The sequence below is a fragment of the Momordica charantia genome (genome assembly GCF_013281855.1).
Source record: "Momordica charantia cultivar OHB3-1 chromosome 9 unlocalized genomic scaffold, Mcharantia_2.0 BLBB01000009.1, whole genome shotgun sequence".
Lineage (NCBI taxonomy): Eukaryota > Viridiplantae > Streptophyta > Magnoliopsida > Cucurbitales > Cucurbitaceae > Momordica > Momordica charantia.
In genome coordinates, this window is record NW_028275167.1 from 27,085,491 (window position 1) to 27,112,761 (window position 27,271).

The window sequence follows — 27,271 nt, forward strand, 5'->3', positions numbered from 1 at the left end:
CCCGCCGCTCCGAAGGTTATTTTGGCGCCAAATCTCTCTCTCTCTCTGCGACGCAGTACATATCGTTTTCCATGGAGGATTAAGCGACTTGAAGATTGATCGATTCTTCGATTTATAGATGGAAACCTTAGAGCTTCGTACTCCTCAATTCTCAGAGGTAAACTCGCATTTCTCCTTCTAACCATTACTGATTCATCGATTATACCGATAATCTTCTTGTTTGTTTATTCTACTTTTACCGCCACTTAGTTTAGTTCCTGGAAAATGAAGGAACAGAATATGAACTACGAAGTTCGTTGTGTTATTTATTCGCACTATTTATGGACAATTAAGTTGAAATTTCGATCGCGGAAGATCGGATGGTGTTTTCAATTTCGTGTTCATTATTTTGACAAGTGAATGGACTGAGTTGCATTCGTTTGCGGACTAATCGAAGCAAGTGTTTGAGAAATTTGTAAAATTATCCAGGATTATCTGCGAGAGAATATTGGACTGCTTCAAATGTTTGGAATAGTGTCGGCATGAAACTGGACTTTTTTCAATTTGTTTCTCTTACAGACATTCTTCTTGGTTTCTCAAATCTTATAATTTTCATACTTCCAACCTGCAGGAAGGATAATATAAATTTAATAACCGGTTCTTGTTTATTTGGTATCTCGATTCAGCTATATTATTGAGAAAGAAGTCATAATTGTGCCTCTTATACTTGGTGCTTACCAGTTGCCTGTCTTTTTGTTTTTTCTTCGTTGTCAGTCAAAAGTAGCTATATCATCTCGTGATTTCTGCAAAGTTCCAATAAATTTAGCTTTATTAAGGCTTAGTAGTTTCAATCCCCTGTAATTCGTATTAACCTAGTGGAATTGAACAATGCATGGAGCTCGTCCAGATTGGACTGGTCAGATGAGAACCTACTTCGTATCTTTATGGTTTTTATATTATATATTGTCTTAAGAATTGAGCTCCATTCTTTTAGATACTTTACACCTGAATTTGAGATTCATTTTTCTGGTTAGCACCGTTTCTGCTAGAAATAACTGCAACATTTTTAGCCATACTTTTATGGTAATTTCTTGAACAGATGGTTATTTTTTTTCTTCAGTCTTATACTTGGCATTATAGCTATGTTCCTATTAGGCATCCTAACTGTCTTTGATTTGTAAAATATGTTTTAATTACAGGATTTAGCTTGGCTTCCTTGCTGGCTTCAGCACAATCAAACAACACCATCCAATGAGCAAGAAATAGAATCCCTTTACGAGTCAGCAATCAAGGTTGACATTCTTCTCTGGTATTTAAATTTACTATGGTCTTATTTTGTTCATAATCCTTGTTTGAGGTTCCTGTGAACTTTCCTTGTAGCTTTTCCAATTGAATGATTCAACATTAGCTTCAAAAGTGGATATGTGCCTGGAAATAGAAATGAATTTGGCAAAAAACAATTTGATTGGCAACCACATTCTATTTTGAATCGGAGTTGAGCTCATAAGATGGTTATTGACATATTTTGGACATGCCTTTGGTTTTGTTTCATAATCAAATACTTATCCTTTTGAGCAGAGTAACTTTGCACTCTTCAAAACAAGAAAATAGTATAAAGGAATTATATAGGTATACAATCTAGAAATAGATTCTCACAGAGCTAATCAGTTCATTTTTTTCCTTAAATATTGTTTTATACTCTGGAACATTTTTTTACTCTTTTTCTGCTATAAATCAATAATATAGCAAAGATGTTTGGTGACCTCCCTGGTCCAGTTCAGTAGATACATCCTAGTTCATTTAGGAGTGATACATTCTAGTTATTCTTTATATATTTTTTCTGGTATTATCAGCGACTTATTTTTTAAATTAATAATGTTGTTTGATGGTTTTAGATCTCATAACATGTAAAGAACTTGATCTGTTAAGGTCACATGGGAATTCAGTTTCAGTTAAACAAAAATAGGTAGCTGAATATTGCATTGCATGGTGTTGAACTATTTCATGCTCAGCCCTGCTATTAGTTGCACTTCTTGGACAGACTACATGGTTCTAATATGTTCTGATGCATGTCTTTTGTATTTACCGTAGGAATTTGGGCATGGAATTGTCAATCAACTGGAAGATGCAAATCTATCTCCAAAAGATGGTGGATGCAACAGTTATCGTTTATTTCTATCAGGACAGGACAGTTTACCTGAAAGCATAGTGCCATCATCTAATAATGTAAGTTTGTGGCCCGTTTTACAGATACGGGGTTCTTTAATTGGATATCCAATCCAAATAGGCTTCTTCGAAATTAGATGGTTGAATAAGTGAAGGATTTTACAAACATTCTCCGACAGAAATAAATAGCTCCTACAGACAGTCCGAATGATGTAGGTATAAATTAAGTACAATTATATTTTCAGATTGAAAACTTCAGGAACGGGGATCTGTTTTAGATATGCTATTTACCACTAACTTTATAGGGATGGATGTATTTAGTGAGATGAACTACTATGCATGAAAATCTTATGTATGCGGTGAGAAGTAGACGAGCTTAATTTAATTGAGTATAAGATCTCCACTCTATGCAGAATCACGAAAGGGCTAAAATGCATTCCTCCAAATCAAATTATTTACAAGTAACCTTCTTTTGCAGAATCAACATGTATTTTCTTAACCAGTATAATTCATCCCTTCATCTGATGAAAAGACTATTTCTTTAAGATTCTGGATTGATATTATTAAGAATCCAAAACTAATAAGCATGCATTTTAATATATTTCTTATTTCCTATTGTTATATTGAAGACTCCCTAGATTTCTAATCTGGACATTTCTGCAGTTGGATTACTTTTTCTGAATAAATAAATAATATGGTGTCATGTTTTTCTCATTGGTTTTCTTACAACAAAAGCAGGTACTTAATTTTCATTTGCATCTGTCATCATATGGGGGCTCGGAATGTAGTTCAACCCAACATTTGGATGGGTCTCACCACTTGCTTGACTATAATAAAGTTCAGTCAATCAGTATGGTTGAAGCATCACTTGATTCCAGAGAAAATATTTCATCCAGAAGGGACATTAATGTTGGCGAGGTAGATTTGTCAACTAAATCTAGCAACAAAGACATTGTGGAAAATGTTGTATGTCAATCTCCGACCAATACTGAAGATCGTGAAAATCAATGGGGAGAAGACTCTGGGGGCTCGGAAGTTAACAATGCAATTGAGCTTTCTGTTGTGGCATCTGAAGCACTGGTTATACACGACTTGTTAAAGACTGAGCTCGATTCAGAAGCACTATCAGTTGAATCTGTCCTTGAAGTTTCCCTCCAGGTCAAAAGAGCTCGTATTGAGTTGTTGGAAAGTGCCTATGAAGGCTTAAATGAGGAAGTGGGGTTGAACGACTCTCTTTCAGACTTGGATGACTTAATAATGAGAGATGCATTTGATTATGTAGGATTACCTTGCAATATTCTCAACAATGATCAGTGTGAAAAAATAGGTTTTGATGTTCAAGATACTCCTCTCAATGAAAATCATTCTGCACGTGGCAGTCAATGTAATCCTGTAGATATGAGGAGTCAACAAGACATGTTGGGGAATGAATTTCCTCTGAAACAGTTCGAAGAGAATTGTGTTGTGACAGGACCTGAGAGCTTGCCTTTAGAACCTGCAAGTTGTAACATTCAAAATAAACTTTCTGATAATGTCGTCTTGGCTTCAATTAGTCCAAACTGTTGTAAACATGATGGGTCAATATTGCAGCAATCAGCGCAGAATGAATCAGATGAGTTTGTTGTAAAACAGGTAAAGTCCAGAAGACATCACCATATTGAGATTTGCTCAATGCTTACCCAAAATATTTTGAATGAGACATATGGAAAAGACCTTCCACTTAAAAAGAAGTGTTTAAGGTTATCTCCATTATTTGTCAGATTAATGTAATAATGGTTGAACGTTAGCATTATAAATAACATTGACTAGTATTTAAGCTGTCAATAATGACAATATGATATCATGTCTGCAGAAAATTGCGTCGTCTACAGTTAATACAAGTTTGTATTTGATTCATGCCAAGGAAAACTCCAGCCTACATGATTGCAATACAGTGCTAGCAAGTGAGTCACTTTGATTCTGTATTTTTTATGGATGAGATTATACAGGCTTAAGTTTTAAATAGTGTTTTTTTTTTCACATTTTCAGAAAATGAAGAACGGGTCTCTGTCCTAACTCCCAACAGATTTAAGAGTCGTTGGCTGGGTGGTTGGACAGGTAAGGTGTGTGCTCCATTGTACTCTTATTTTCAACCTGCCATGTTGGTCCATACATTAGAGTTCTAGATTACTATGTTCGAAGATGGAGTTTGATAGTATTAAACAGAAGATAACTTAGTGTTCAAGATTAACAAACTTTGTTAAGTCGAGAATCGAGATGTATCATTTTTTATTATTTATTTCCAAGTGTTCTAGCAAAAGAGATTCAATTGCAATGGAAAGAACACTGCGTGTTTTGTTTTTCTTTTTTCTCCTTTTTTAATAAAATCATACAACGTATTGGTTTATTGAGTTTTCTCAGATATATTTTAGAATTTTGGTCTAGGTTCAATTTGTGGCGATGGTTACTCTAGAGTGCCTACTTGGGACCATTTTTGTTCCATATGTTCATTTATTTTATGACATAAAGCTTAATCTTCTCACCAATGGTATAAGTAACGAAGGGTTTCTTGTTAAAAGAAAAAAATGATATAGGTAAGGAAGGCGTTGGCTACTTTTTAGTTTTACGTACTCTTAATTGTTAAAATCCCTTCAATGTGGAGGCTTGGATTTAGCATTTCTCATTGGTGTAACTCCCCACCCCAAAAGTTTTTTCTTCTCCAGTTTTACCTTATTTAGGTCCACAGGTTTCATTTCCACTTGTGATGCATAGGCATACGATCAGTTGTTTCATTTTAACAGTTACTATTATGGTCTCTTTCCACGTTCATTTTCTTTTGTTAGTATAATCATTTTTTTTTTCTTTTCATCTAATTGTTACTCTTATCGTGTCTTTCCTCTTCCATTTCCCTAAAAGGAAGTAGATGTTTCTGAGAAATTGAGGCCAAATGATGGTAAAACCATTCCTTCGATGTTTGTTAATGAGACAAGCTTTCTTTCTGAATCTGCTGATATAGCTCCAGACGAGAGCTCTTGTGTGCAAAGATGTGAATCTAAGGTCCAAGTTGCTTCACAGTCAAGTGTACCTTTTGGTCATTTAGATGAAAAAGGTGATGAGGGTTTGCTGGTATCTGAAGATGTTGTGAAATGTAGCCTATCCTTGGTCGATCCTCTATGTTCTTTCGTTCCATGCAGCATATCATTGGACACTGATTGTGTTAGACAGAATCTGAATGAAGAAAAAGATTGTATGAAAGAATGCTCCGGAACCTTTGTGGATGTTGGAGGTTCTAGGCCCTCAATTCGAAGGCAATCAACTTCGCTTAAGACTTACAGCACGATTTCACCCACTCATGTTGCTTTGGAAGGGGGAGATTTGGGCAACAAGTATTCACATCAACTGTTATCACTGGATCCTCGTCTGGATTGCACGAAGCTTCCTTGTAAAAGAAATTTTGTGGACACTTCACCCTCTTGGCCTACTTCTGGAGCTGGAAATATCGATACTGTGGACTTCCAAACTGATGCCGACCAGAGTTTGGTTGTGGAAACAACAGAACTAAAAAGTAAAACTGATGGAGTTGCTGGTGATGGGACTGAGTTCCTTGTTCAGTCAGTAAAAAAAAGGATAACTCCTAGTAGTTTAAATCAGAGTCTGCAGGTACCTAAACCTATAATGAAAAAATCCTCTATCAAGAAAGATCATGTACAGAGTTCAGGGCCTGAAACTCTGTCCGATCCTCAAAAGGTCAAAAACCTCACGAAGATGCAATATGAAAGTACGAGTCCCCTTGAGCTGTGTATGGCGGTGCAAAAGAGAGTTCGTTTCTCAGAAGCAAACGACCAGCTTCAACAAAACCAGGATCTTCAGAAAGTATATCCAACACCAAAAAATTGTAAGGGCTGGAATATTGTTGGTGCTATTGACACGATTTACTATGATTTTACAAATAAATTTTTTTTTTTTTGTTGAAATGCAGATTCTGCTCTCAGAAGTGGTAAAAGACGGAAGTTTTCTAATCAATGCTCAGTGTCTCGTCATCGTGATGGTAAATGCTATCTCAAGGGTCTCTACTGTAAGAGCAGGAAGAGATTAATATTTCAAGGCATACTGTTCTTGCTAACAGGATTTTCTAGTCGGAAAGAAAAGGATATTGAAGGGTTAGTATGGAATAATGGGGGTATGGTTCTTCCTGACATTCCTAGTTCAAGTTCAATGGGGAAAAGGATGTCAAGATTAAACTGTAAAGGGGCTCCTGTTATTCTCTCTCCGAAGAAGGTTGGTTCCCTCAAAATCATTCTTACTCCAAGTATTTTCCCCTCCTACCTTTTTGAAATTGTGTGATTCTGTGGTTTGATATATCTACTTTGACAAGTTTTTGCATTCTCTTTTTCTTTTGACGTATCTTTGCTTTCTTAAATCCATGGCCACATGACATCTGTCTTAAATTTTCCTTCGCTGCTCTATGGAAAATCGAAGATTCATTGAAACTCTAATAAAAGTCTCCAACACTTGCTGCTCGATAATGAAAAAATACGAAGTGTCCTCCAGTTTGAGTAGCAAGTTGGGATATCTTTCTTGCATCCTATCCATCGTGTTTACTCCATGGCATAGTTCCAGACAAAAAAAAAGTCACCTATTTTTGGTCTTTATCGTTCTAATCGCCCAAGAAATTCTGTTGAGGGCAAATCTTTTTGCAATCAAATTCTGTTTTTCAATTAATTTCATGTTTTTCAATTTTGTTTTTATAAAAAACTCCAATTAGACTCTAATGTTATTAGATAACCAGCGACAACTTTCCATTACCATTTGACACAGAATTTTTTTAATTATTATTTTTCAACTTTGATGAACTGATTATTGTTAACTTGTTTTGTTTTAGCTCCAAACAACAAAATTCTTGTATGGGTGTGCGGTGAATGCCCTTATAGTCAATGTCAGTTGGCTGACAGATTCAATTGCAGCTGGTTCCATGTTACCACCTACGAAGTAAGTTGTAAATTCTTGTGTTTCCTTCCAGCATTATGAAAATTCCCCCCTGTAAATTATGTTGACGATGATCTGTGAAGGAGACGAAAAAACATTGTAAACAAAAAGAGGAGTGCCCTAAAATACCAAGGGTGTGCCTCAGAGACAGTTTCATGGATGAAGTTTTTAAATGGCAAACAGAAGTGGTGACCGTTGGTTATCTCAACCACATGCTCTTAAAGTATTATTATGGATGTTTGTTGGTTTCTTTTTTTAGGGAAGGGTCGTAAAGGGCGCGAGAAAAGAGAGATTAGTGGCTAACGTGACCTATATAGTAGAGTTCTATTAGATAGGCGGCATGCTCTAGAGAGGAGGAACTGGTTTAGATAAGAGCAAGCTCTCTACAAGATATCAACGTCTACTTAAGGAAAGATTTGCTGGTTTTTGTTTGATGGTATATTGGGGGAATGAATCTGGTTACTAGGACATCCTCATTTTTTCTATTTCTATAAACCTAGAATCAATGCCGTGTGGCTTTGATCCCTATAATTAGAGGTATCGACGACCATCCAACACTGTAATCGATGTTGTAGGACTTGTCCCCGAATGGGAGAAGCCTCGGCTACGCGCCCTGCGGGGCTAGAACCAAGGAGTGGGGTATCCCCATTTGGCCACAAGCCTACTATGCCACCACCTGCTGGTGGTTACGAGGACATCCTCATTATACAAGATTTCTTGGGTAGAATCCAAAAATGAGATAGTACCTATATACTGCATATTAATTCGTGAATGGAGTGATGGTGGATCGGCATTTTATGCATTTAATGCACTATACCTTTCAGCCTGGCTGTTCTCTGGGCAATGTTCATGCATTTCACCCATGCCCCTTAACATGTCCATGTATTTCTTGTCGAATGCAGCTTTCTAAAAACATTTTAATTGATTATAAGTTGTTTTTATTTACATAGCTGCTTTTGGTTGGTCTTTGGTGGTTGTTTCTTTTTTTTCTTTCTGTGGCTTATGTGAAATTTATTAATTTTCCTGTTAAGGTACATGATTATATCAAATCAAGCCGATTGTTCCCAAGTTGGATGTTCAATTAGACACAGTAGTCGAAGATATATATTCGAGAAAGTTGGGGTCATGCTTCATGGGAAACAAGGTTTCTGCAACAAATTGACGAAGGTATTAAAGGTAAGGTTTGCTCCTTTTACTGATTCTCTCCCCATCTATTTACGTAAAGTTGATTTAATCTCTTTATTCATCAATTGAACTACTAAATGTAGTGATCGTCTTGATGGACGGTTGAAAAAGAAACAAGAGCATGAAACTTCTTACAATTTCCCTCTGCCACGTCTGTGGGATCAAAATATTCTAATAATGAAGGTAAATGATATTACCTTCATTATTGGAATATGTTTTAAAAAAATTAATGATGTAGACAATTAATCTTATCTACAGGTTTGCTACTATAATGTCTTCGATGTTCAAAATTCAAGAAGAATTCAAACACTTGCTATGAGATTCCAAATCTTTTTCTTTTTCCTCTTTTTATTTGATCAGAAAAAAAAAGTATATATATAAGAGGAAGAATTATTTAACTTCCATTGGTTAAAATATTAATAAATGATTAAATAAAGTCATGTATTTGAATCCTAGTTTAACTGATAATCACTTGTTGGGCCCTGCACAGATTTTCAAACCCAAGGGTGAGAGAGAATGTCAAAGTATAGATAAATATTTAAATTAGCTTTAAACTTATGGGTTCAGTGATGGTTCAACTACAAATATCAATCATCTTTTTCTTTTTGTGTATTCTCTCCTTTGGTAATGATACGCTCATACCTCTTATCTTACATACAAAAAAACTGCATATAATTATGAATCTCTGCTTTTCTTATGCCTCCAAAGTTTTATCCATAGCATTCAGTATCATGTCATTGATAACTGAAGCATTCTTGTTACAACTTGGAGCTGACCAATTCAGTCTTCTATTTTTCGTTAACTCAGCATGGAGGTGGACAAATATTCAAGGCCCTACAGTGGTTAGTAAAGAGTCTAAATAAAGAGAAGATTTCGATTGGAGTCATCGTATTTGAGGACGAGTACAAGGCGTCCCGTCACTTGAAGCAGTGTGCCTTAGAACAAGGCATACCCATTATGGTAAGTAACTACTTGCTTGCCCTTGATAATCATATATTGGTTGAATGACTAGAAGATGCACTCCATCCACCATTTCAAAGAAATAAATCAGATTCTTTTGTTCCTCTTTGGCTTTTCACAGTCTGCAAAATGGATCATAAACAGCTTACACTTGGGAGACCTCCTTCCTTTGGCAGACAACAATCAGTCCACTTCTACGGTAACTCCAAATATTTTAAACGTTCCAGCTTTCAGAGAAACTAGCCTGGAATTATAAGTTGGCGTCTTCAGAGTTATTTACAAGGTAAATGTGTATAACACGCATTAGTTTTCTAGGTGGTTTTTTAAAAGAAAGATATATTACAAAAATCCTAGATTATTTTGTCTTGTGTTGTGATTGTCAATATGAATGTATAGATGGACGAAGTCAAATAAAATATTAAATTGAGATCGAATCATCAACATCAGGCAATGATATTAAATATCTCGTGAAATTTTGATTTGAGCAGTCAGTTTCCTCGAAATAATGAAAGATGTCATTGGGCTGAGCTTCTCTCTGCTCTATTTGGGAAACAAGGTCTTGTTTGCAAAGTTCTCTAGGTTTTATATTTTTTGAATTGCAAAAGGTAGTTTCTGTGGAATTACATAATTAAGCCTCTAAAACTACTAGAAAAATAAATCAATTTGGTTTCGTTTGATTTTTGACCAAACTATTTGTTTTGCTTCCTTGGTGAGCATTGAATCCTCGAAAATGAAACCAAACCAAACCAAATCTGTACTCTAAAGTGTTGTTTCAAGAAAAATGAGCATTAAAATTCTTGAAAAATATTCTTCAAGACTCGCGAGTTTCCAAGCATTCATGCTAAACTTAAGCTCATAGGATAGGCTCGAATGCGATGACATTTTCGTTTTTTTTTTCTCATTTATTATGTCTTGCATTTTGAAAAGCAATACAAAAATTCATTTTGCAATTATTTCTTTTGCCTTCTTTTTTATTGGAAATGTGTTTGGTAGCATTTTTAGTTATCTTTCATTTTAGATTTACATACTATTTTGTCATACTCTTATCTTTTGTTTATTTTTGAAATTTTATTTTGCCCTTTGGTACTTTTAAAAAGTAATCATTTTGATCTTTTTATCTTAATTTTAATTGGATGATACATTCGATACATTTTTTTAAAATGTAGCTATAATTTTAAGCTAAATATTTTCATTTTACTTTCAGATAGAAACTAAAATATTCATTTTTCAAAGTTCCAACAATCAAAAGAATACATAAAATAAAATTTGAAAATATAACGATTGAAATCAACTAAAACTTTAAATCTTAATTTTTAATTAAAAAATCCAAGTTCTTAAATCTAGTTTTTTTAAATTTTTAAAAATAAAAAATAAAAATTCTTATGTTGTACTTTTGTTATGAAAGTATATATTAGTCTCTTACATGTAAAAATTAGAACTTGTATTTGATCTAAATATTTTTAAGAAAATAGGAATGATAACTAGAAAACAAGAAATAGAGATGTTATTAAATGATACCTTAATGATAAAAGTCGAAAAGGCTAAAATAATTCTACTAAATTTCTTTTGACATTTGAATTTGAATATAAGCTCATTAGTTCATTGAGCAAACGAAAGCTTTGATGCATTCCACATATAACTTCTGAGATAATATCTTAAATTCATCCAAATGTAACTTAAAGATTGAGATATTTTTGGCTTCTTTTTCTTAAAAAGCAAAACATAATCGTGTTTGATAAAAATAATTTTAGGTGATTTTAGGAACTAAAAAGCAAAACATGTTACATAATATTTTCTGTAAACCAAAACAGTTTGATAATAATTTGTATGAACTATACAATTAATTATCAAATCAGATCTTATTTTTAATTAGTATATATTCGTAATTTTATAAGTATAAATTTTTGAAATTTAGCATTAGATTTATAAGTTAGATGGAGAGAACGCTATTGAGAAATTTTAGATAGAAGTTAGAATGTAGAAGTTTCTATATAATAGAGAGGGAAAGAAAAAATAGGCAGGGAAAGGTTAAGCAAAAAAGAAACGTCCAAAGGGAATACTTGTTGAGAGAGTGAGAAATTTCAATTGATGACATAAATTTGCTACGTATTTTAGAAAATCACTTTATGTACGAGTTTGATTTAGATTGTCATATTTGTAATATTTTTAACCTTTTGCTATGTTCGAATATACATATTTATGCTACCTGTGTCTAGAAAAACAGAAACCTATTTAGAACTTATTAAACAATCCCATCTTTGTTTTGTTATATACCTCTTAAAAATATTTTCAAAATCTAAATCAGAATTTAAAAACTGCAGAGACCAGTTTTCAAAACTTGTTTTTATTTTTAAAAATTTGGCTAACCATTCAGATGTGAAGAAATTATAGAAATCAAACACAATTGAAAACACAAAACGAAAATAGTTATCAAAACGGACCGAAGAAATCAGTGATTTACCAACATGCCTTTTAAAATAAATAAACTAAAAGAAAGACAAAACTTTAAGCTTAAAACTGCATTCTCACCTGTTAGCATTCCTCAAGTCATCACTGACGATTTCCTGTGAAAAATTTTTCATTTTCAGGATGGTGGTTTGGTTGATTAAAATACCCAGAATTCTATCAAAAAATATTGACGGAACTCTTTGTTGGACGAACGAATATAAGTTATAATTAACACTAAATATTCGAGAACTCAACGACAGTAGTACAACCTATAGAACAGGTCCAGTTCAAGTAAGGTCGTGCTGAGCCTATAAATCTAATAACATGATCTTACCCAATAATGATATACTCCCTATAAACTTGTCATTGATCTTTCTCTTGAACTAACTTATGTGCATAAGAAAAACAGAAAACCACTTGAATCCTTTGCGACACTCAGTTGTGCAAGTGCGACCCCGAAATGAATGATAAATTAATAAGAGTTGAACGCACCTAGAACCTGGCAGACAGACAATGGCAGCAAACCTGTTGTATAGAGACGATGAGTTAGCTAGCAAACTAAAAGCTGTTGCATCGGATAGGAGAAACTGAGAGGCCTACAACGTCCACAGAGAAGGGTGCGTGTGCAAAGCTGGCTGCAAAAGTTGTCATCTGGCCAAGGCACGTCTGTCTGGGCGTCTAGTCTCGCTGAGAAAAAAATAAAGCTTTTCCAAAATTTTCTTCTATGTACAATCTTGACCCGATCGAATCATGTCTTTGATGACAGATCATGCTTCTTCCAATTTTAGACGAGGAACAATATTCATAGATTGAAGTTCCTGCATATAGAAACAATTATGGTGCATTAGCTGCTGATCCAAACCAGCAAGGGACCTCTAAATGATGACTAACGTTCATAAGAAAACTGCTATGAGAAAATAGAATAAATAAGCAAGCAGGCGTTATTCTTGATCTACATTCATTAACCATGAGAAGGAAATCAACAGAAAATAAAACTAGATATAGTAAAACCAACCAAAAACCTAGAAAAAGAAGAGAAAAGTTTCCCACCTGGATTAAAAGCTTGCACGAGTACGGAAGCTTCATAGTAGAGATATTTTCTCCATTTTTACATGAGGAACAAATTCCCGTTTTTAGCTTGTGGTTGTAATATCCTAACAAACCACAAACTCTGCAGACCTGTGCCAATTAGTGGGGGAGCATCATCAGCTTTATGGAAGTATACACAAAATTATCAACATTAACTGTTCCAAATAGTAGCGTGGTGAAGACTCATTACTTTATCCCATTTTAAAATCTCTTTTTCAATAACTTCTCTTCAAAATCTTTAAAAATTACAATTAAGAGCCAAACAATGTGGTGCCTTATCGTCACAAGAGTTAGAATGCTTATTACTCGGTCTCCAGAAGATTATAAATCAAAAGAAAACACTTCTACTTCATTTTATTGTAACAATGATTCAGAGAAAGGAATTCTTTGAGTCTAAACTATCACAGCTTTTTCCGGTGGAGCCTATGGTTGGAAAGAAATAACATGCCATTCAACAACAAATGCTTATTAAAATAGGTCCAGACGTCGTTATTCTTCAGGTGACCAAACTGGGGGGCCTGAACTAGGAACTTTGATTAAGTCGATCTGGAGCTCGAGGAGGATAAGTTGGGTTGCTTTAGATGCAATGGGCTCTGCTGGCGGAATTATCATCCTTTGGAAGGAAGACTTTATTCATGTTGTTGATTCTATTCTGGGCGATCTTTCTCAAGCTTGAAGAGAGTGATTAGGATTCTTTTGGCGCATGTTTTCGTTGAGCTTATAGTTGCTTTGTTCATCAATGTTTTATTCTGTTGTATCTTTTAGAATTTTGTTCTTTATTTGGCTGTTTTTTTTCTTGTTTTCTCCCTTTGGGAGTTTGTATCCTTGACCGTTTTCTTCCGTTTCAATATATCAATGAAAAGTTTGTTTCTCGTTAAAAAGAACAACTCTTTTAGTGGTTGGATTACAGAAGTCTATGGCCCTGTCACTCCCCAAGGCAGATATGATTTCTATCAGGAGGTGGCTGATCTATCGGGTTATGTTCTAAACTCTGGCGCATTGGAGGAGATTTTAACGTGGTTAGATGGGTTTCTGAAAAATCAGGAGGTTGGCAGGGTGACAAAAAAAGTATGAAGACTTTCAATGCTTTGATCTGTGATGTAGAGCTGATAGATGTGCCCTTAAAAGGAGGCTCTTTTACTTGGTCTAGCAATAGGCCGCATGTTTCCTCTTCTAAGAAAACTACAAATGCATCTCTTTGGACAGTTTTATGGAATCTATTTTCGTAAAGTCTTCTAGCCAGTGTAAAAGCTTTCACTCCACAATTCACATATTATAGTTTAAAATTTAAATGTCCTTTTGATCAACTGGCAGGCCTCATTGTAACCCCAGTTCTTTGGGTCTCTCTCTCTCCCCTCGTGTATATTTCATATCTTCAATGAATTGTTTGTTTCTCGTAAAGAGAAAAAATAGGACTATGAAACTACAAAATGGGAAGACATAAGTACAAATAAAAAGAAGTACCTGAACTTCAAAAGGGTCGCTTGACACCATTAAGCGTTCAAAAATCAGCATGCTAGCACCATAAGCAATCAAACAATCACGTTCCATTTCTCCCACTCGTAGTCCTGGGAAATAGACAGCTGCTTAAACATCCAGTACTTCTTACAATGAGAAGAAGTTGAAAATAATAATTAGGATGCCAAACCTCCATTCCTAGCTCTCCCTTCTGTTGGTTGTCTAGTCAACATGACACGCGGACCGCTACCTCGAGCATGCATTTTATCCAAGACCTATTTATCATGAAAAATTAGACGAGCAAAACTGATACAGTAAATAATTGAAATCAGAATATAAAAAAAAAAATGAATTGAAAACAACAATTCACAACATGGTAACTCGTAGCTTTTGGTAAGAAACTGGTCCGTTTCTTTTCTGTAACTTGTAGGTTTACTGGTTTGATGTTGTGCCATTTGATTTATTCTCATGGTAGAAAACTGGAATCAATAGGAGAGGAACAGAATCTTACCATGTGTTTTAACTTTTGGTAGTAAATTGGTCCCATAAATATATATGCTTGTAATGGACAACCTGTGATACCTAAAGAATGAAAGAACATTCAGCCTCTGACAGTCAAAGCAGCAAATTTGAGCTCCAGAGAATAATAGTCTAGAAATTTCCTTTTCACAATTTCATTATTTAGCATCCAGAGTGTATTGGCAAAGAGAAAAGGCTTGCTTAGCCGAAGTGAACTCATAGAAGCAATCATGTGCGATTCCATTCCATAATGCTAGATATAGCTTTTCTAACGAAGAAAAACCACATGAAACTAATGCCTATTGCTATTGGAACCGCACCATGTAAGCAAATGACAAAGTAATAACAACCAGACTAAACAGAATACATTGGTAAATCCTCAGTTTTAGAGGTCATGTAATTCCCTAGAAAATTATACATGTAAACCGAACAAGTGTTTGCCTAAAACTTTGTGAAATTGAGGTTTATGTCTATTTCATGTCATGTTTTACATTTGTGTGTATGCTTCATACAAGTTCCAAGCTGTTGAAAATGTCCCGACAAAGAAGTTCATTCAAGGACTAACTTGGCCCAAATCCCTCACGGACCAAGTTTCTATTCTTCCAGTTGTAAATATGTATACGTTCTATTCCCGACTAAGAATCCCGCTCAAGGACAAACTTGGCCAACATTCCTCATGGACCAAGTTCCTACTGCATTTCTATTCTTCTGGATGTAAATATGTATATTTTGTTTATTTCCATTCTTGTTTAATACCCTTTCTTTAAATTAGGGTTGTAACATTGTTTAGATATATGGAAAAAGTGAATTTCTTCCTATTGCAAAAACATCACATACTGTTTTCCACAATCTACTAAGATTTCTACTATAGTCATCTTTTACTGTGTTGTCTTATGAACTGTTTTGTACAGTAGCACTAGAACGTGAAGTAACTGCCAAGAAAGGTAGCTAGAATTCAGGAACATCTGGTGTCATTTGTCGAAGCTAACACTCAACAGCACCCTTATCCTTTGGATATCTAAGTCTGATACCTACTCTGGAAAGCAAAACAAGATGCCTTACCTACCCCTCACAGTTTAAATTTTCATAATGTTAGAAAAAGGATATTGTATCTCCATCTTCTTTATCTTGTATCTATCTATTGTTAGTTAAAACTATCCTTTTTTAAGAACTAGGAGTCGGAGCTTTGCTCTCCTATAACCAGTGGTACCCGTCCCAAAGCTCAAACCCGAGAGACATCAAAGATTTTTGCTATTAAGCTCACCGGAAGGTTCGAACTTGAGACCTCTAAGCCCTTACCAACTGGGATGCCACTTGGGGGCCAGTTAAAACTATCCTTGAAAAGTTTAACTAGAGATTGGATCTTTATCTTATCTTTTAAGTATTTTAATTTGCAATGGTTTGTGTGAAAAGATTAAAGTCGACCCATATTCTTCAGCCATCTGAATAAACAAAGGCACATCAGAAAAGACGTGAAAACAGTATCCTCCACTCGTAAGAATGTAAACAGCAGAATGCTTGACAGGACAAAACCAAATAAGAAATAAAAGGACATTAAACTTCACCACGTGAAACTAATTAACCCCGGGGAAGATAAAAACCTGAGTAAAGAAAGTCCTTCCCATTGTAACTGAAGCCTCTCTTGATAAGAGTTTCGCTGAAATGGAGAAAATAAAATAATTTAATGACTCCTAGAAAACCATAGAAGACAAAGTTATTGGATGTAAATTGTAAAGAAAGTACCTTATAGCATCAACTTTATCTGCATGACCACTTGGCTCTCCAAATGCACTACCATAGTGAAACCTACCACACGAAACCCCAGCTTTCCCTCCTAAGAGTTCAATCATCTTCCCCACTGTCATTCGACTGCAGAAACAAGTTTATAACAATTAATACTACTAATCTTACTCTTACATGATGTAATAAGTGGCATCAATCAAATCACAAACTAAAATGATGATTTATGCAACTAAATTAGTATTGAGGGTGGCAAAATGATAAATAAAAAAGAGCATAAACTAAGATACAAAAGCACAAAGGAAAAAGTAAACAAGATCCTAGTAAAACAACAAAAATACATGTGGGCAAGACAAAATCGAGAGATTCCAAGCCATATTGTTAAAACATTATCCTGGCAATTATGGAAGAAATATGATGGAAATTTGGCTTACAGCATCCCTTATAGCCTGTATTTTACTGATTTAGGTGATCATATTCTTTCATATTCATTTCTTTTCTGCTTTCTAATCTCAGTAATTATGTAACAAATAGGATTCAATTTATATAACAGATTAGATAGTAGCTCTTCGTGGATACATGAAGTTATCAGTTTCTCCCATAAACTACTCAATACAGCACGATATCCAATCATTTGGGAGGAGAAAAAGAACTTCTAAAATGATTAGTCATTTTATTTAGTGCATCTGTGACCAACAATGTTGGCCAAATCAATTCATCATGCATCCATTATAGTTTAGAATTATGTATCACCTTTCTATAATTTGTTATAGTTTATATATGCGTGTTTGCACAATTTCTAGACAATAACACTTTTCTATAATTTTAGCTATATAATATTTTAAATATTTAATTATATAAAATAAATATACATTATTTAATCATACTGAAAAATATTGAGAATTAGGTAGATAAGAATGTACAATAAAAAAATTAATAATTAGTCATAACACAATAATTATTCATTTTACTCCTGTCTGAATTTGAAACAACTTTTTTGATCTACATATAAAAACATATAATATTCCTAGGAATAGGTGCAGAGAAATTTAAATAAACACCCCTCAAGGGTTCTTGGAAGTTTATAACATTAGTGACAAAAGCAGTAACACATTACCTCGGAAAACCATGAGGATTCATAATTAGATCTGGACAAACTCCACGTTCTGAAAATGGAAAATCCTCTTGTTGGACAATTGTGCCGCATACACCTTTTTGCCCATGTCTGCTACTGAACTTATCACCAAGCTGGGAGAACAAACATGCAAGTAAATGTATGGGGGACAAGTTGCATGTATGAGAATGTTGTCACTCGAGGTGATCCATGAAGTATAATGCCCACCTCTGGTCTACGAGTCTGGCGAATTATGAATTTGATACATAAACAGTCATTCTTGTCCGTAGAAAGGGCAACTCTATCAACAACGGTAGGCTCCCCTTCAGAACCTTTAAAAAATTGTCTACAAGGCCTATATGCACTGATTACAATAAATAGTGTAAGCATTAATGGCACTAGTGAAACCTGTCAAAGCAATGTCTTGACTGCAACTCACCTGTCTGGTATTCCAGGTAAGGGAGACCCTTTAGTTATCATGGGGGATTGTTTGTTGACATAAACGTCATTCGGTCTAATTATCTCTCCAGGTGCAGCAAGTCCGTCATCATCTAATATCTATACAAATCAGTGAACAAGTAAACGTTTAAGTGTACATAAAAGAGAGAATGATACACAAAGAGAAAATGGTGAGGTTACTACTATGTATTACCCCATCATATAGTCGGGCAATGAATGACCAGAAATAGTTTAATGGAAAAAATAACCATTCACAGATTTAGTCTGTGGGTGGTTTGATTTTGTAGTTGGCTTTTTTTTAACAAGATACAATGAAAAGGAACAAAATGTTCAAATGATACAATCTCCCAAAGGTAGAGAAAAAGAAGCAGAAAAAAGGGAAAAGGAAAACAAGAATTTTGTAGTTGGGTTGTTGATAGCTGTAGTTTTTAGTTGTTTTGTGTCTTTTCCTGTAAACTATTGTAACATCCTTGTAACTCTTCATTTCAATTGTTGAACAATTTTGTTTCCTTAAAAGAATCACTCTTCACAGAAACATGCATAATAAGCCATGTCATTCCCCACTAAAAGAAGCTACAGATGTGAGTATTTGTTACCTGCATATTCCCTGCAAAATCATCATTTCTATTCGGCCTTACTATCCTGTCAGCAGTATTGTTTTCATACTTCTGGTTGACAGAAGAATATCTGCACATGATAGAATATATATGATTACAAAAAACCTTCATTTTGTAGCAACTCTAACTTTCAAACTTTAGGACCTATCTCAACCCATCTAACCCATTAATCACATATTCCAAAGCAAATAGGTGGTTACTGTAATAAGCAACCAAAAGAATTTGAAGCTCCTCAAAGTAAATTTTCATACTTTTTAAAAACAATACAACGACCAAAACCACGATCCAGCGATGATTTATTCATGACAATCGCATCCTCTATATCATAACCACTGTAACTCATGACTGCAACAGTTGCATTCTGCCCTGCTCCGAGCTTGTCATATCCAACCTGAGAGCAAAATAATTAATTGTGGACTCATAATGTCTGAAGCACAAAAATATACATCGTACAAACCAGCTCAATTGTCCTCGTTGTTAATAAGGGCCTCTGGGGATACACCAGCAAGTAAAGTAACGTGTCCATCCGGCATAACTGCAAAATACAGTACAAAACTCAAAGCTGATTAAGAAAACAGGTGGTTAAACATGGGAGCCCTTCAAGTAACACAAACGCATCAATTCTAGAAAATAGAAGTACTGCAGGAAGCTTGAAAGAGACTTCCATGCAAATTGTTTTCCATTTTCCTGTTAAAAATGCTAGGTTTCCAAAATATTGATAAAAGACTTGATAAATTTTCTAGTTATATAAATATATATATATATATATATATATATATTCTAAAATTAGAAACAAACTTCTCCATAATCACATCCAGCACCTGTAAACTACACAACAGCTTAATTTTTTTGTTCCAGCAAGAATTTTAAATATGTTAAAATCAAGCTAGCTGACATATCTAGCTGACATATTGTTACCAACTTTATACGACAATCAGTAACTAATATCAATGGTCATTTTTATTCTTCTCAGTAAATATCAAATAATAACAGGAGAATCTGATTTGGATGAGTAACAACAATGTTCTTCACTTTCACTCAGGATTATAGAAGTGCAGATGGGTTGCTATTCTACCAATTAAGCAGACAAAAGAAGCTGCAAGCCTGCAACCAATAATTAAAAAAGGTACTTGCCTGATTGTATGCAATATTCCCCATGGCTTGCTTTCCCATAGCGCACTATGAATAAGAATATAGTTACTTAGATAACTTCAAATAATTAATGGGTGTAAGGATGAAATCAAGGAGATTGTGAAAAGCAAACCTGATAAGTGTTTCTAGGCGACTGGTTATGATGAGGATATGGAATTAGCCCAGCCACAACGCCTAATATGGTAAATGGCTCTATCTCAATATGGGTTGTTTCAGGTGTAGCTTCTCCTTCATACAAAGCAATCTGAAAAATTATGCACTTAGCTTGCTTCTGTTGTTTTTTTTCTAATTAGAAACCGCTATTTAATTGAGATAAATGAAAAAATATACAAGAGTAGCATAAAAAACAGCCAAACCAACGGCCGCCCCTAGAGAAAGGGGCTCTAATCCAATAGAATCAAGCTTAACTAACAATTACAAAAGATCTTAGAGATCGATCCCCACAACAGCCTGCTTGGGTTGATAAAATAACACATCATGATCAGAAAATTCAGTTACAAACATACCAAAGCATTATTCTCTTCATTCACATCAAGATACTCAATTAAACCTTCCCGTAAAAAATCATCAAATGTGCGGACTCCATCCTGAAACATTAAAAAAAAAGGGTATGGCAAAAAGGAAATTTGAATTTATAACTGTGAAGGTAGAAACTGATGCAAAGTAAGAAACACCTGCAGCACCAAGACAGAATTCACCTACCGATAACTCTTTCATATGGTGTTCTTTAATCCTTGATACACCTTTGTCAGCAATGACAAGTGGACGGCAAACCCGTCCTCCGTCAGAAGCAATGTATACACAGTGCTGATGCATGTTAGTATCACAGGCTTAGTAATTACCAAGTGTACTAAATATTAGGAAAATAAAGATATCTAAAAATGAAATGAAATCATAAGCCTATTCAAGTACCAACATGGTCTCATGGATTTATTATCTTAATAACAAGTAAACAATTAAAAAGCAGAAGTCAACTTTCTACTGGAAAAGCAAAACTACAAGAAAATATGCAGAAGTTTGCAAGCTGCCACAAAATGCTACAATGCAATCTTTTTCTTCAAGCATTTATATTAACGAGCTGATTCAAAAATTATATGATTGCTATATAGAGCATAATACCCTTGCTCAAGGCTAAATTGGCTGAACCAGTACATGTATGATTTAAAACTTTATGTTAAAAAACCATAGCAGGCTGATATCCGTAAGTGCTAAATACTAAGCATTGTATCATAAGAACAAACCTAATGTGGCTAAAGCTAGGGGAACAGGAGCTGAAAAAAAACTCACCTGCTTCTCATTCACAAAGACACTGACAAACTCGCCAATTTTTCCAGCTCTCCTCAGTTTCCTCATAGCAGTAGCAAAGTACTAAATGGAAGTAGCAGACATGGTGGGAAAGAAGAAGGAAAATATTAGCCAACAAGCACATTACATTTATGTGTACAATCACATAGAGAATAGAGTATAAGCTGTAAACTAGTAGAGTTCAAGGATATCTCCACCTGTGGCCTCCGATGCTTGCCAAGGATACGTCCATTAAAAATAACAAGAAATGAATTTGGTGTATGTAGTTCCTCTGCAGAAAGAAGCTCCAAGTCTTCGACACCCATACAATAGCACTATTGATATGACAGTTAACAATTCAAAATTCATATCAAATATTGGGAAGTTGAGGTGAACTTAACCATACAGAAAAGTATTGAATACAGGCATTCTAATATGAAAGTTGCAGGTGTATGCACAGAAAATACAACTGGTGAATGGTGATAAAACACTAACCCATGAAAAGCCAAAGAGGGTTGCAAACCAATTGCTACTGATTAAAAAAGGTTCATAATAATTAGAAGAGATATAAAGATGAACTTCAAATAGAAACATTGAAGTCGACTTACCAAAAATTTCTTATGTAATTTCTTACCAAGATGAGGTGTTGTTACAACATACAAAAATTCATAAAACAAGTAGATCTATCTTCATGAATCGTTTACCCCTTTTTCTAAGAAATTTATGTTTTACCTTGTTTTTCATCACGAATCTTTCACCCTTCTTTATAGGAAATTTATGTTTCAACTTGTTTTTCATCATTAATCTTCCATCTTGTTCATTAGTAATATAAAATTAAATTAAAATAAAAAAAATATATCATACGACAGTTTACAGTACAAGCACCATGTAACAAGGGAAGATTTACTGTGAAAAAGAGAGGACCCAGATGAGATAACAAAAATTATGTTTGTTGAGCAATACCAAAGAAATTAATGGGCCTTCCTCCTGATCTGTCGTTACATGAGTCATCAGAGCCAAGTTTTTCACCAGTCCACAAGCTTCACCTTCTGGAGTATCACATGGACAAAGCATACCCCACTACAGCAACAATTTTCACAAATACGTCAGAAATATTTTTGTACATCTGTCTGAGTTAAAAAGTCCAAATAGAGTCATGAGACATTATGAATATCCATAATAGAGTAATAATTATTAAGATAAAACTTTCATGGTGCTCACTGATTATCCTTACCTGACTAGGTTGTAATGCTCTTGGTCCACTAACTTTCCTGGACTTCTCAAACTGTGGAGAGACTCTAGTCACATGACCCATAGTAGAAATAAAAGATAACCTAGCAAGAACCTATTAAGAAGAGGACTGCGTCAAACCAGGCATGCCCAAAAAGGTTAAGGTGACTAAATAAATCACAGGAAATGATTAAGAAACGAGCATCCTCATGAGTGAAAATAAAAATTCTCAGTACAATATAAATTATCACAAAGGAGGCCACCAGTACAAGTTATATGATAAGAAAAAGAATAAAGTGCAAGCACACTGAAAAAAAATAATTTGATCGATTAAAAGGGAAAAATCAGAACTCCAAAATATTGCTAATGAAGTTTTCAAGTTTGGTGTTACAAAGTTAGCATGCACCAAACTGAATTTAATGATGCTAGATGCAGAAGAAATGAATTACCTGACTCATCCCCTTCCGGTGCATCCTGAACCTTTTGACATCCCAATTACCAGTTGAAAGGGTCCTTTCTAGCCCAAAAGTAATAATGTTTGAATTCAGATGCTGCAAAACACATGCATATATATTTAATGAAATATCTAAAGTATAAAAGGGAAAAAAATATTTTGAATCAATTATTTTATTCTTCCAGTTGACACTAAAAAACTGCCAGCACCCAAGCTTGCCTATTAAGATGGGCACTTGCTGCCTTTTCTTCTACAATTTAACCGAAATTAATAAAAAAATATAAAAAGGGTACCTTACCCCTTTATTCTTCCACCCGTTCAAAAATCTATATAGCATCATACTTTACAAACCAACCATCCTCAAAATTTCAGATGCATATCACATTGAAGTTTTTTAATTGAGAAACCAAGCTTGAGAAAAATGAAAGAAAGAATATACTAGGGCAAGCAGAAAGACAGCCAAATAAAAGAGCCAAACCAAATCTTGAACTAATCGATCATAAAAGGTGCATCCATCCAAAAGAATAAGACCTAATTGATATTTATAAAAAACCATCCAGACAGAAGCTTACATGAACTAAAGCCATTAAATCTTAGCTTCTGTTGAAATTTGAAATTAGATTCCAAAAAAGAAATTATAGACCCTAACCTGAGAAAAGTCAAACCGACTTGACCGACTGTGCTTTCCAAGAAGCTTATCGATCGTCTTCTTCACTTCACTAACCATTGTCTTGAATAAATCCTAGAGAAAAATTACAAGTAAACACTTCTATTTTCTGGAAGAACGCAATTAAATAACAAACAGCAAATGAAAAGAGTAAAATATTTAAATTGCATATACCTCAAAAAGTAGTGAGATCAACTGGCCAGAGAGCTCCAATCGTTTGTTGCCCACATAATCCTATAAACTCCACAAGAAATTATCCTTTAAAGTCTATCACGGGTCAGACACTATAAACATGTGTCAGACATTAGTTCATCAAAGTGAAGTCTGACATTTTTTGGGCATATGTCAAAATAGTACAATAAATAGTGTTGAACTCTAACGAATAATTATTGAATGCAATAGGATTTTGAAAGAGAGAGAGTGCTCCTAACTTTTCCATTAAGCCACCAACTCGGAAAGAATATCAAAAAGTTCATAAGATTCTAACATGGCAATAAGTTTAAGAATTCCAAACCATATTTTAAGACCACTACAATGCATCAATATGGACTTCCATCCATCACTTAAATTTTGTGATGTTTTCCTTCTCTATTATTATAAGCGGCACATTTTTCTAGGTGTTTCTTCAGGATACATTGTTGAGTAACATACTTAGATACCACTTTCATTCATCAAACAAGTGCCGTTCTTTTACAAAATATGGGCCAATATATAAACTATACGATATAATATTGACAATATTTGTGAAAGTGTAGAACTTTATTGGCATGGATCATATTTTCAAAATCATATTTAGTAACGATGAACACAATGTTTAACTACTCCTATGCATGACATACTAATGTTAATAATAAAACTAAAATATGTAATCCATAAAGATTTGTCTCTGAATTCAAATTTTAAGAAAAATTGGTTACTCCTAGCAAATCCCCCATAATCAACAGAAATATTCTCAAAGTCTTCATGATAAAAACGTTTTTGTGAGAGCTAAGGGGAAAAAATTACATACCAAGTTCTCCCTAGCCTACATCATGCTTATAAAATTATATGAAAAAAAAAATCCTATAATATTGCAGAAAATTGGATGATTTTTTCAGATAATAACTTAGGTAAACAATATTTTAATATAATTTAGTTAGCTGCAAGTTGAAAAATAAATTATCAACTGCAAGTTAGGACACTGATAATAAAACACTCGTGTTGGGAAGTTACAGCTTTGCTTTACCTTGTCGTCCATAGCATCCTTATTTAAAATTGCATCCATCATCCGTCTCAACATAACTGCAACATATATGCATTTTGGACGGAAGTTATTCTTATGCACCTAATCAAAGAAGATGATGAAAGAACATAAGTGGTTAAAGCAAACAAATATAAGAACCAAAATCAATATGAGAGAAACTTCACTCACTGGGACATTGGCAATAAAAACGTCACGAAGTATTCCTAAAGCCCTTCCTTCCTGATCAATGAATTAAAAGAACGTTACAACTACCACTATTCCTTATAAGAAACAAATTTCATCGATAATTCTAACATCCAAATTGTGGCGAACCCTCACAAAAGCTAAGGAATTACAGAAAAAAGGCTTCCAAATTGGCTATGGCTATAGAAAGAAGATAATTACAAAAATGATTAGAAAGAGAAGCCGAAGAAAATACTAAAAAACAACAAACCCCCACACTACTTTCCAAGTCTTCTATGCCTCAAAAAGTAAGTCGCTTCTTTCCAACCTCTCCTATTCATCCTCAACAAAGTTCCCACATAACCCTACTACCCTTGTGATGGCCCCCCAGTCCCCTCTTATAGCTAAAGAACTTAATTGAAGTAGATCAAAAACAGGGACAAGTTCCATTATTAGAAAATTTTGTACGTCAAAAACGAAGATTAGAGCTGCGAAAACTACACAAATAACAAGAATTTGTACTTCATACTCAAAAACTTATATGAACGAGAAAGGGGAAAAAACCTTTTCTGCAGGAGCACTAGCAAATTGGAACTTTTTCACCTGCCAACAAACAAATAAACTTCAACAAATACATAATATGATGTATACCAAGTAGAAGATAATTCTGTCAACTCTATCCCTTGAAAAGTAGGGGCGAAGGCCTTTATAAGCAGCCTCTTTAACGGTTCTTTTAACCGAAGCCTAACAACTTAAATGACTAACTAACATAACAGCTTGAAAAGAAAGGCTAACGGCTATAAAGGCTTATAGCGCCTACATCAAAATAGCACATTAACAAAACTCAATCCATAAACATTAATGGTTGTTGAATACCTAAACTATCAGATAAGAATAATACTAGAACAATGGGAAAACAGAGCACACGGGAGAAGAGAATCACTCTGGTTCAAAGGAAAACAAAAAACAAAAAAAAAAAGACTCAGCCATCCAAATTGAAGAAGAGCATACAGAAAATGATCATTTTCATAAATTAGACATATCTAAATCTAACTATTGTTAAAATCAAACTAGAAATAATAATTGAGAGAAACCCCTAAGAAAGATATAATGCCTTATAAATAAATAAATAGTGTATAAATATTTGTATGTACTAGATGTTTTATTAAAAAAACAAGACAAAAGGAAGTATACACGACCACAAGCCACTGCACCAGTTGTCACTATATACTAGTAGTATAGCACTTAAATATTGTTTTTGGCAAGAAACTGAAGTCTAGCACTTAAACATATACATTGCATGTGATTTAATCTTTGTTCATTAAACAAGTTGGTTTTCCAAGGAAAAAGGAAAAACTATGATCTAACCTCATGTGCTATAAATATTTTATCCATCATTTCACGCATAATTTTCAACACATTCCAGATTAAACAATCAGAAAAATCATGCATTCTTTATATTTTATTACATAAAACTACATAGTAGATGTTTATTGATTTGTAGTATGTTAAAATTATTTAATATTGGTTTCTTCAAATAATAGGTTTGAAATACACAATTAAACAACTTTTTTAAATGAATTATTTTATTTATTAAAGAAATATTAATTTTGTCATAACTCATAAAAAAATTCTAATTTAAATAGACGATACAAAATTTTAAAATAAAATATAAATGTCATCTCAAAGTTTAAAATTCCACCCTTTGGGAGAAGGTCCATCAAGGTTGATCCCTACAAAATCCAAGTCTCTATCTTTAGGATGAGAATTAAGCTTCACGCAATCTGCTAAAATATATTGGCTCTCTTAATGTTTATTTTGTCTATCTTATTTATTTCCATATTAATCCTTAAAATGCTAATATCAAGATGATGTATATTATTCACACTGAGTAAATAAGCGTAATTAACTTTTATTCACACCAAAAGTGATGGTTTGACTTAACTGTGATCGTTTGACTTAACTAAGGTAGTGCTGAAGTTTCATTTACCAGTACAAACCAACTTCCTGGGTTTCTCAACTCAAGTATTCGTAATTCTTTTCAAAACACCCATAGACGGCAATATTTCCATAAACTCAAGTTCTCAATTCAATAAACTAACTAAATAAATAAAAGTGCAATTTCTCATCAAAAAAAAAATCTAAATAAATAAATAAAACCACATTAAATATCAATAAGCAATAGTATCAAACATACAAACCTTTGTCTCAAGATACTCTAATGCTTGTTCTTGTGTATATACTTTTTCCTTCGCACATTCCTACAATGATAGTACAATTGTCAAGACAATAAAAATATTTAACTGACAAATGATTGATACCTAGAATAAATGCAAGATACATAAAATGGATCCACAACAACACAGTTGTTAAAAAAGGT

At 34.0% G+C, this 27,271-nt stretch overlaps 2 protein-coding genes across 10 annotated transcripts in view; one reads left to right on the plus strand and one right to left on the minus strand.

Moving 5' to 3' along the window:
* Positions 1 to 19,870, plus strand: LOC111010010 (uncharacterized). 5 transcript variants are annotated; one of them, XM_088117216.1, is made up of 13 exons: positions 1 to 157; positions 1,179 to 1,271; positions 2,071 to 2,205; positions 2,881 to 3,777; positions 3,998 to 4,088; positions 4,174 to 4,247; positions 5,041 to 6,019; positions 6,104 to 6,402; positions 7,007 to 7,113; positions 8,142 to 8,286; positions 9,103 to 9,255; positions 9,377 to 9,538; positions 19,742 to 19,870. In XM_088117216.1, exons 1-12 carry the CDS (start codon positions 119 to 121, stop codon positions 9,509 to 9,511), a joined length of 3,147 nt encoding a protein of 1,048 aa, XP_087973342.1. In that variant the 5' UTR covers positions 1 to 118; the 3' UTR covers positions 9,512 to 9,538; positions 19,742 to 19,870. The 5 variants fall into 5 exon arrangements, with proteins under 5 accessions (XP_087973342.1, XP_087973341.1, XP_087973343.1 ...); XM_088117215.1 differs by lacking the exon at positions 19,742 to 19,870 and adding an exon at positions 13,703 to 14,030; XM_088117217.1 differs by lacking the exon at positions 19,742 to 19,870 and adding an exon at positions 11,844 to 11,946.
* The window catches only part of NRPC2 (nuclear RNA polymerase C2), a 22,927-nt gene continuing 4,470 nt past the window's right edge, over positions 8,815 to 27,271 (minus strand). For 2 of the 5 annotated variants that reach the window (XM_022283266.2, XM_088117213.1), the window contains 28 exons: positions 27,093 to 27,152; positions 25,456 to 25,494; positions 24,898 to 24,948; positions 24,712 to 24,810; positions 23,661 to 23,720; positions 23,469 to 23,561; positions 22,815 to 22,916; positions 22,370 to 22,480; positions 22,099 to 22,215; positions 21,354 to 21,470; positions 21,139 to 21,219; positions 20,554 to 20,658; positions 20,358 to 20,438; positions 19,964 to 20,095; positions 19,834 to 19,878; positions 19,157 to 19,234; positions 18,951 to 19,090; positions 18,679 to 18,769; positions 18,063 to 18,181; positions 17,852 to 17,987; positions 17,627 to 17,757; positions 16,513 to 16,638; positions 16,371 to 16,426; positions 14,762 to 14,832; positions 14,441 to 14,525; positions 14,257 to 14,360; positions 12,754 to 12,882; positions 11,922 to 12,521 (listed from right to left, as the gene is read on the minus strand). In XM_022283266.2, coding sequence (XP_022138958.1) covers positions 12,471 to 12,521; positions 12,754 to 12,882; positions 14,257 to 14,360; positions 14,441 to 14,525; positions 14,762 to 14,832; positions 16,371 to 16,426; positions 16,513 to 16,638; positions 17,627 to 17,757; positions 17,852 to 17,987; positions 18,063 to 18,181; positions 18,679 to 18,769; positions 18,951 to 19,090; positions 19,157 to 19,234; positions 19,834 to 19,878; positions 19,964 to 20,095; positions 20,358 to 20,438; positions 20,554 to 20,658; positions 21,139 to 21,219; positions 21,354 to 21,470; positions 22,099 to 22,215; positions 22,370 to 22,480; positions 22,815 to 22,916; positions 23,469 to 23,561; positions 23,661 to 23,720; positions 24,712 to 24,810; positions 24,898 to 24,948; positions 25,456 to 25,494; positions 27,093 to 27,152 — 2,610 coding nt within the window. In that variant the 3' untranslated portion in view covers positions 11,922 to 12,470. Of the gene's footprint in view, positions 9,500 to 11,784; positions 11,820 to 11,921; positions 12,522 to 12,753; positions 12,883 to 14,256; positions 14,361 to 14,440; positions 14,526 to 14,761; positions 14,833 to 16,370; positions 16,427 to 16,512; positions 16,639 to 17,626; positions 17,758 to 17,851; positions 17,988 to 18,062; positions 18,182 to 18,678; positions 18,770 to 18,950; positions 19,091 to 19,156; positions 19,235 to 19,833; positions 19,879 to 19,963; positions 20,096 to 20,357; positions 20,439 to 20,553; positions 20,659 to 21,138; positions 21,220 to 21,353; positions 21,471 to 22,098; positions 22,216 to 22,369; positions 22,481 to 22,814; positions 22,917 to 23,468; positions 23,562 to 23,660; positions 23,721 to 24,711; positions 24,811 to 24,897; positions 24,949 to 25,455; positions 25,495 to 27,092; positions 27,153 to 27,271 lie in introns of those variants that run through there. The other 3 variants (XR_002601305.2, XR_002601303.2, XR_002601304.2) reach the window with 3 other exon arrangements.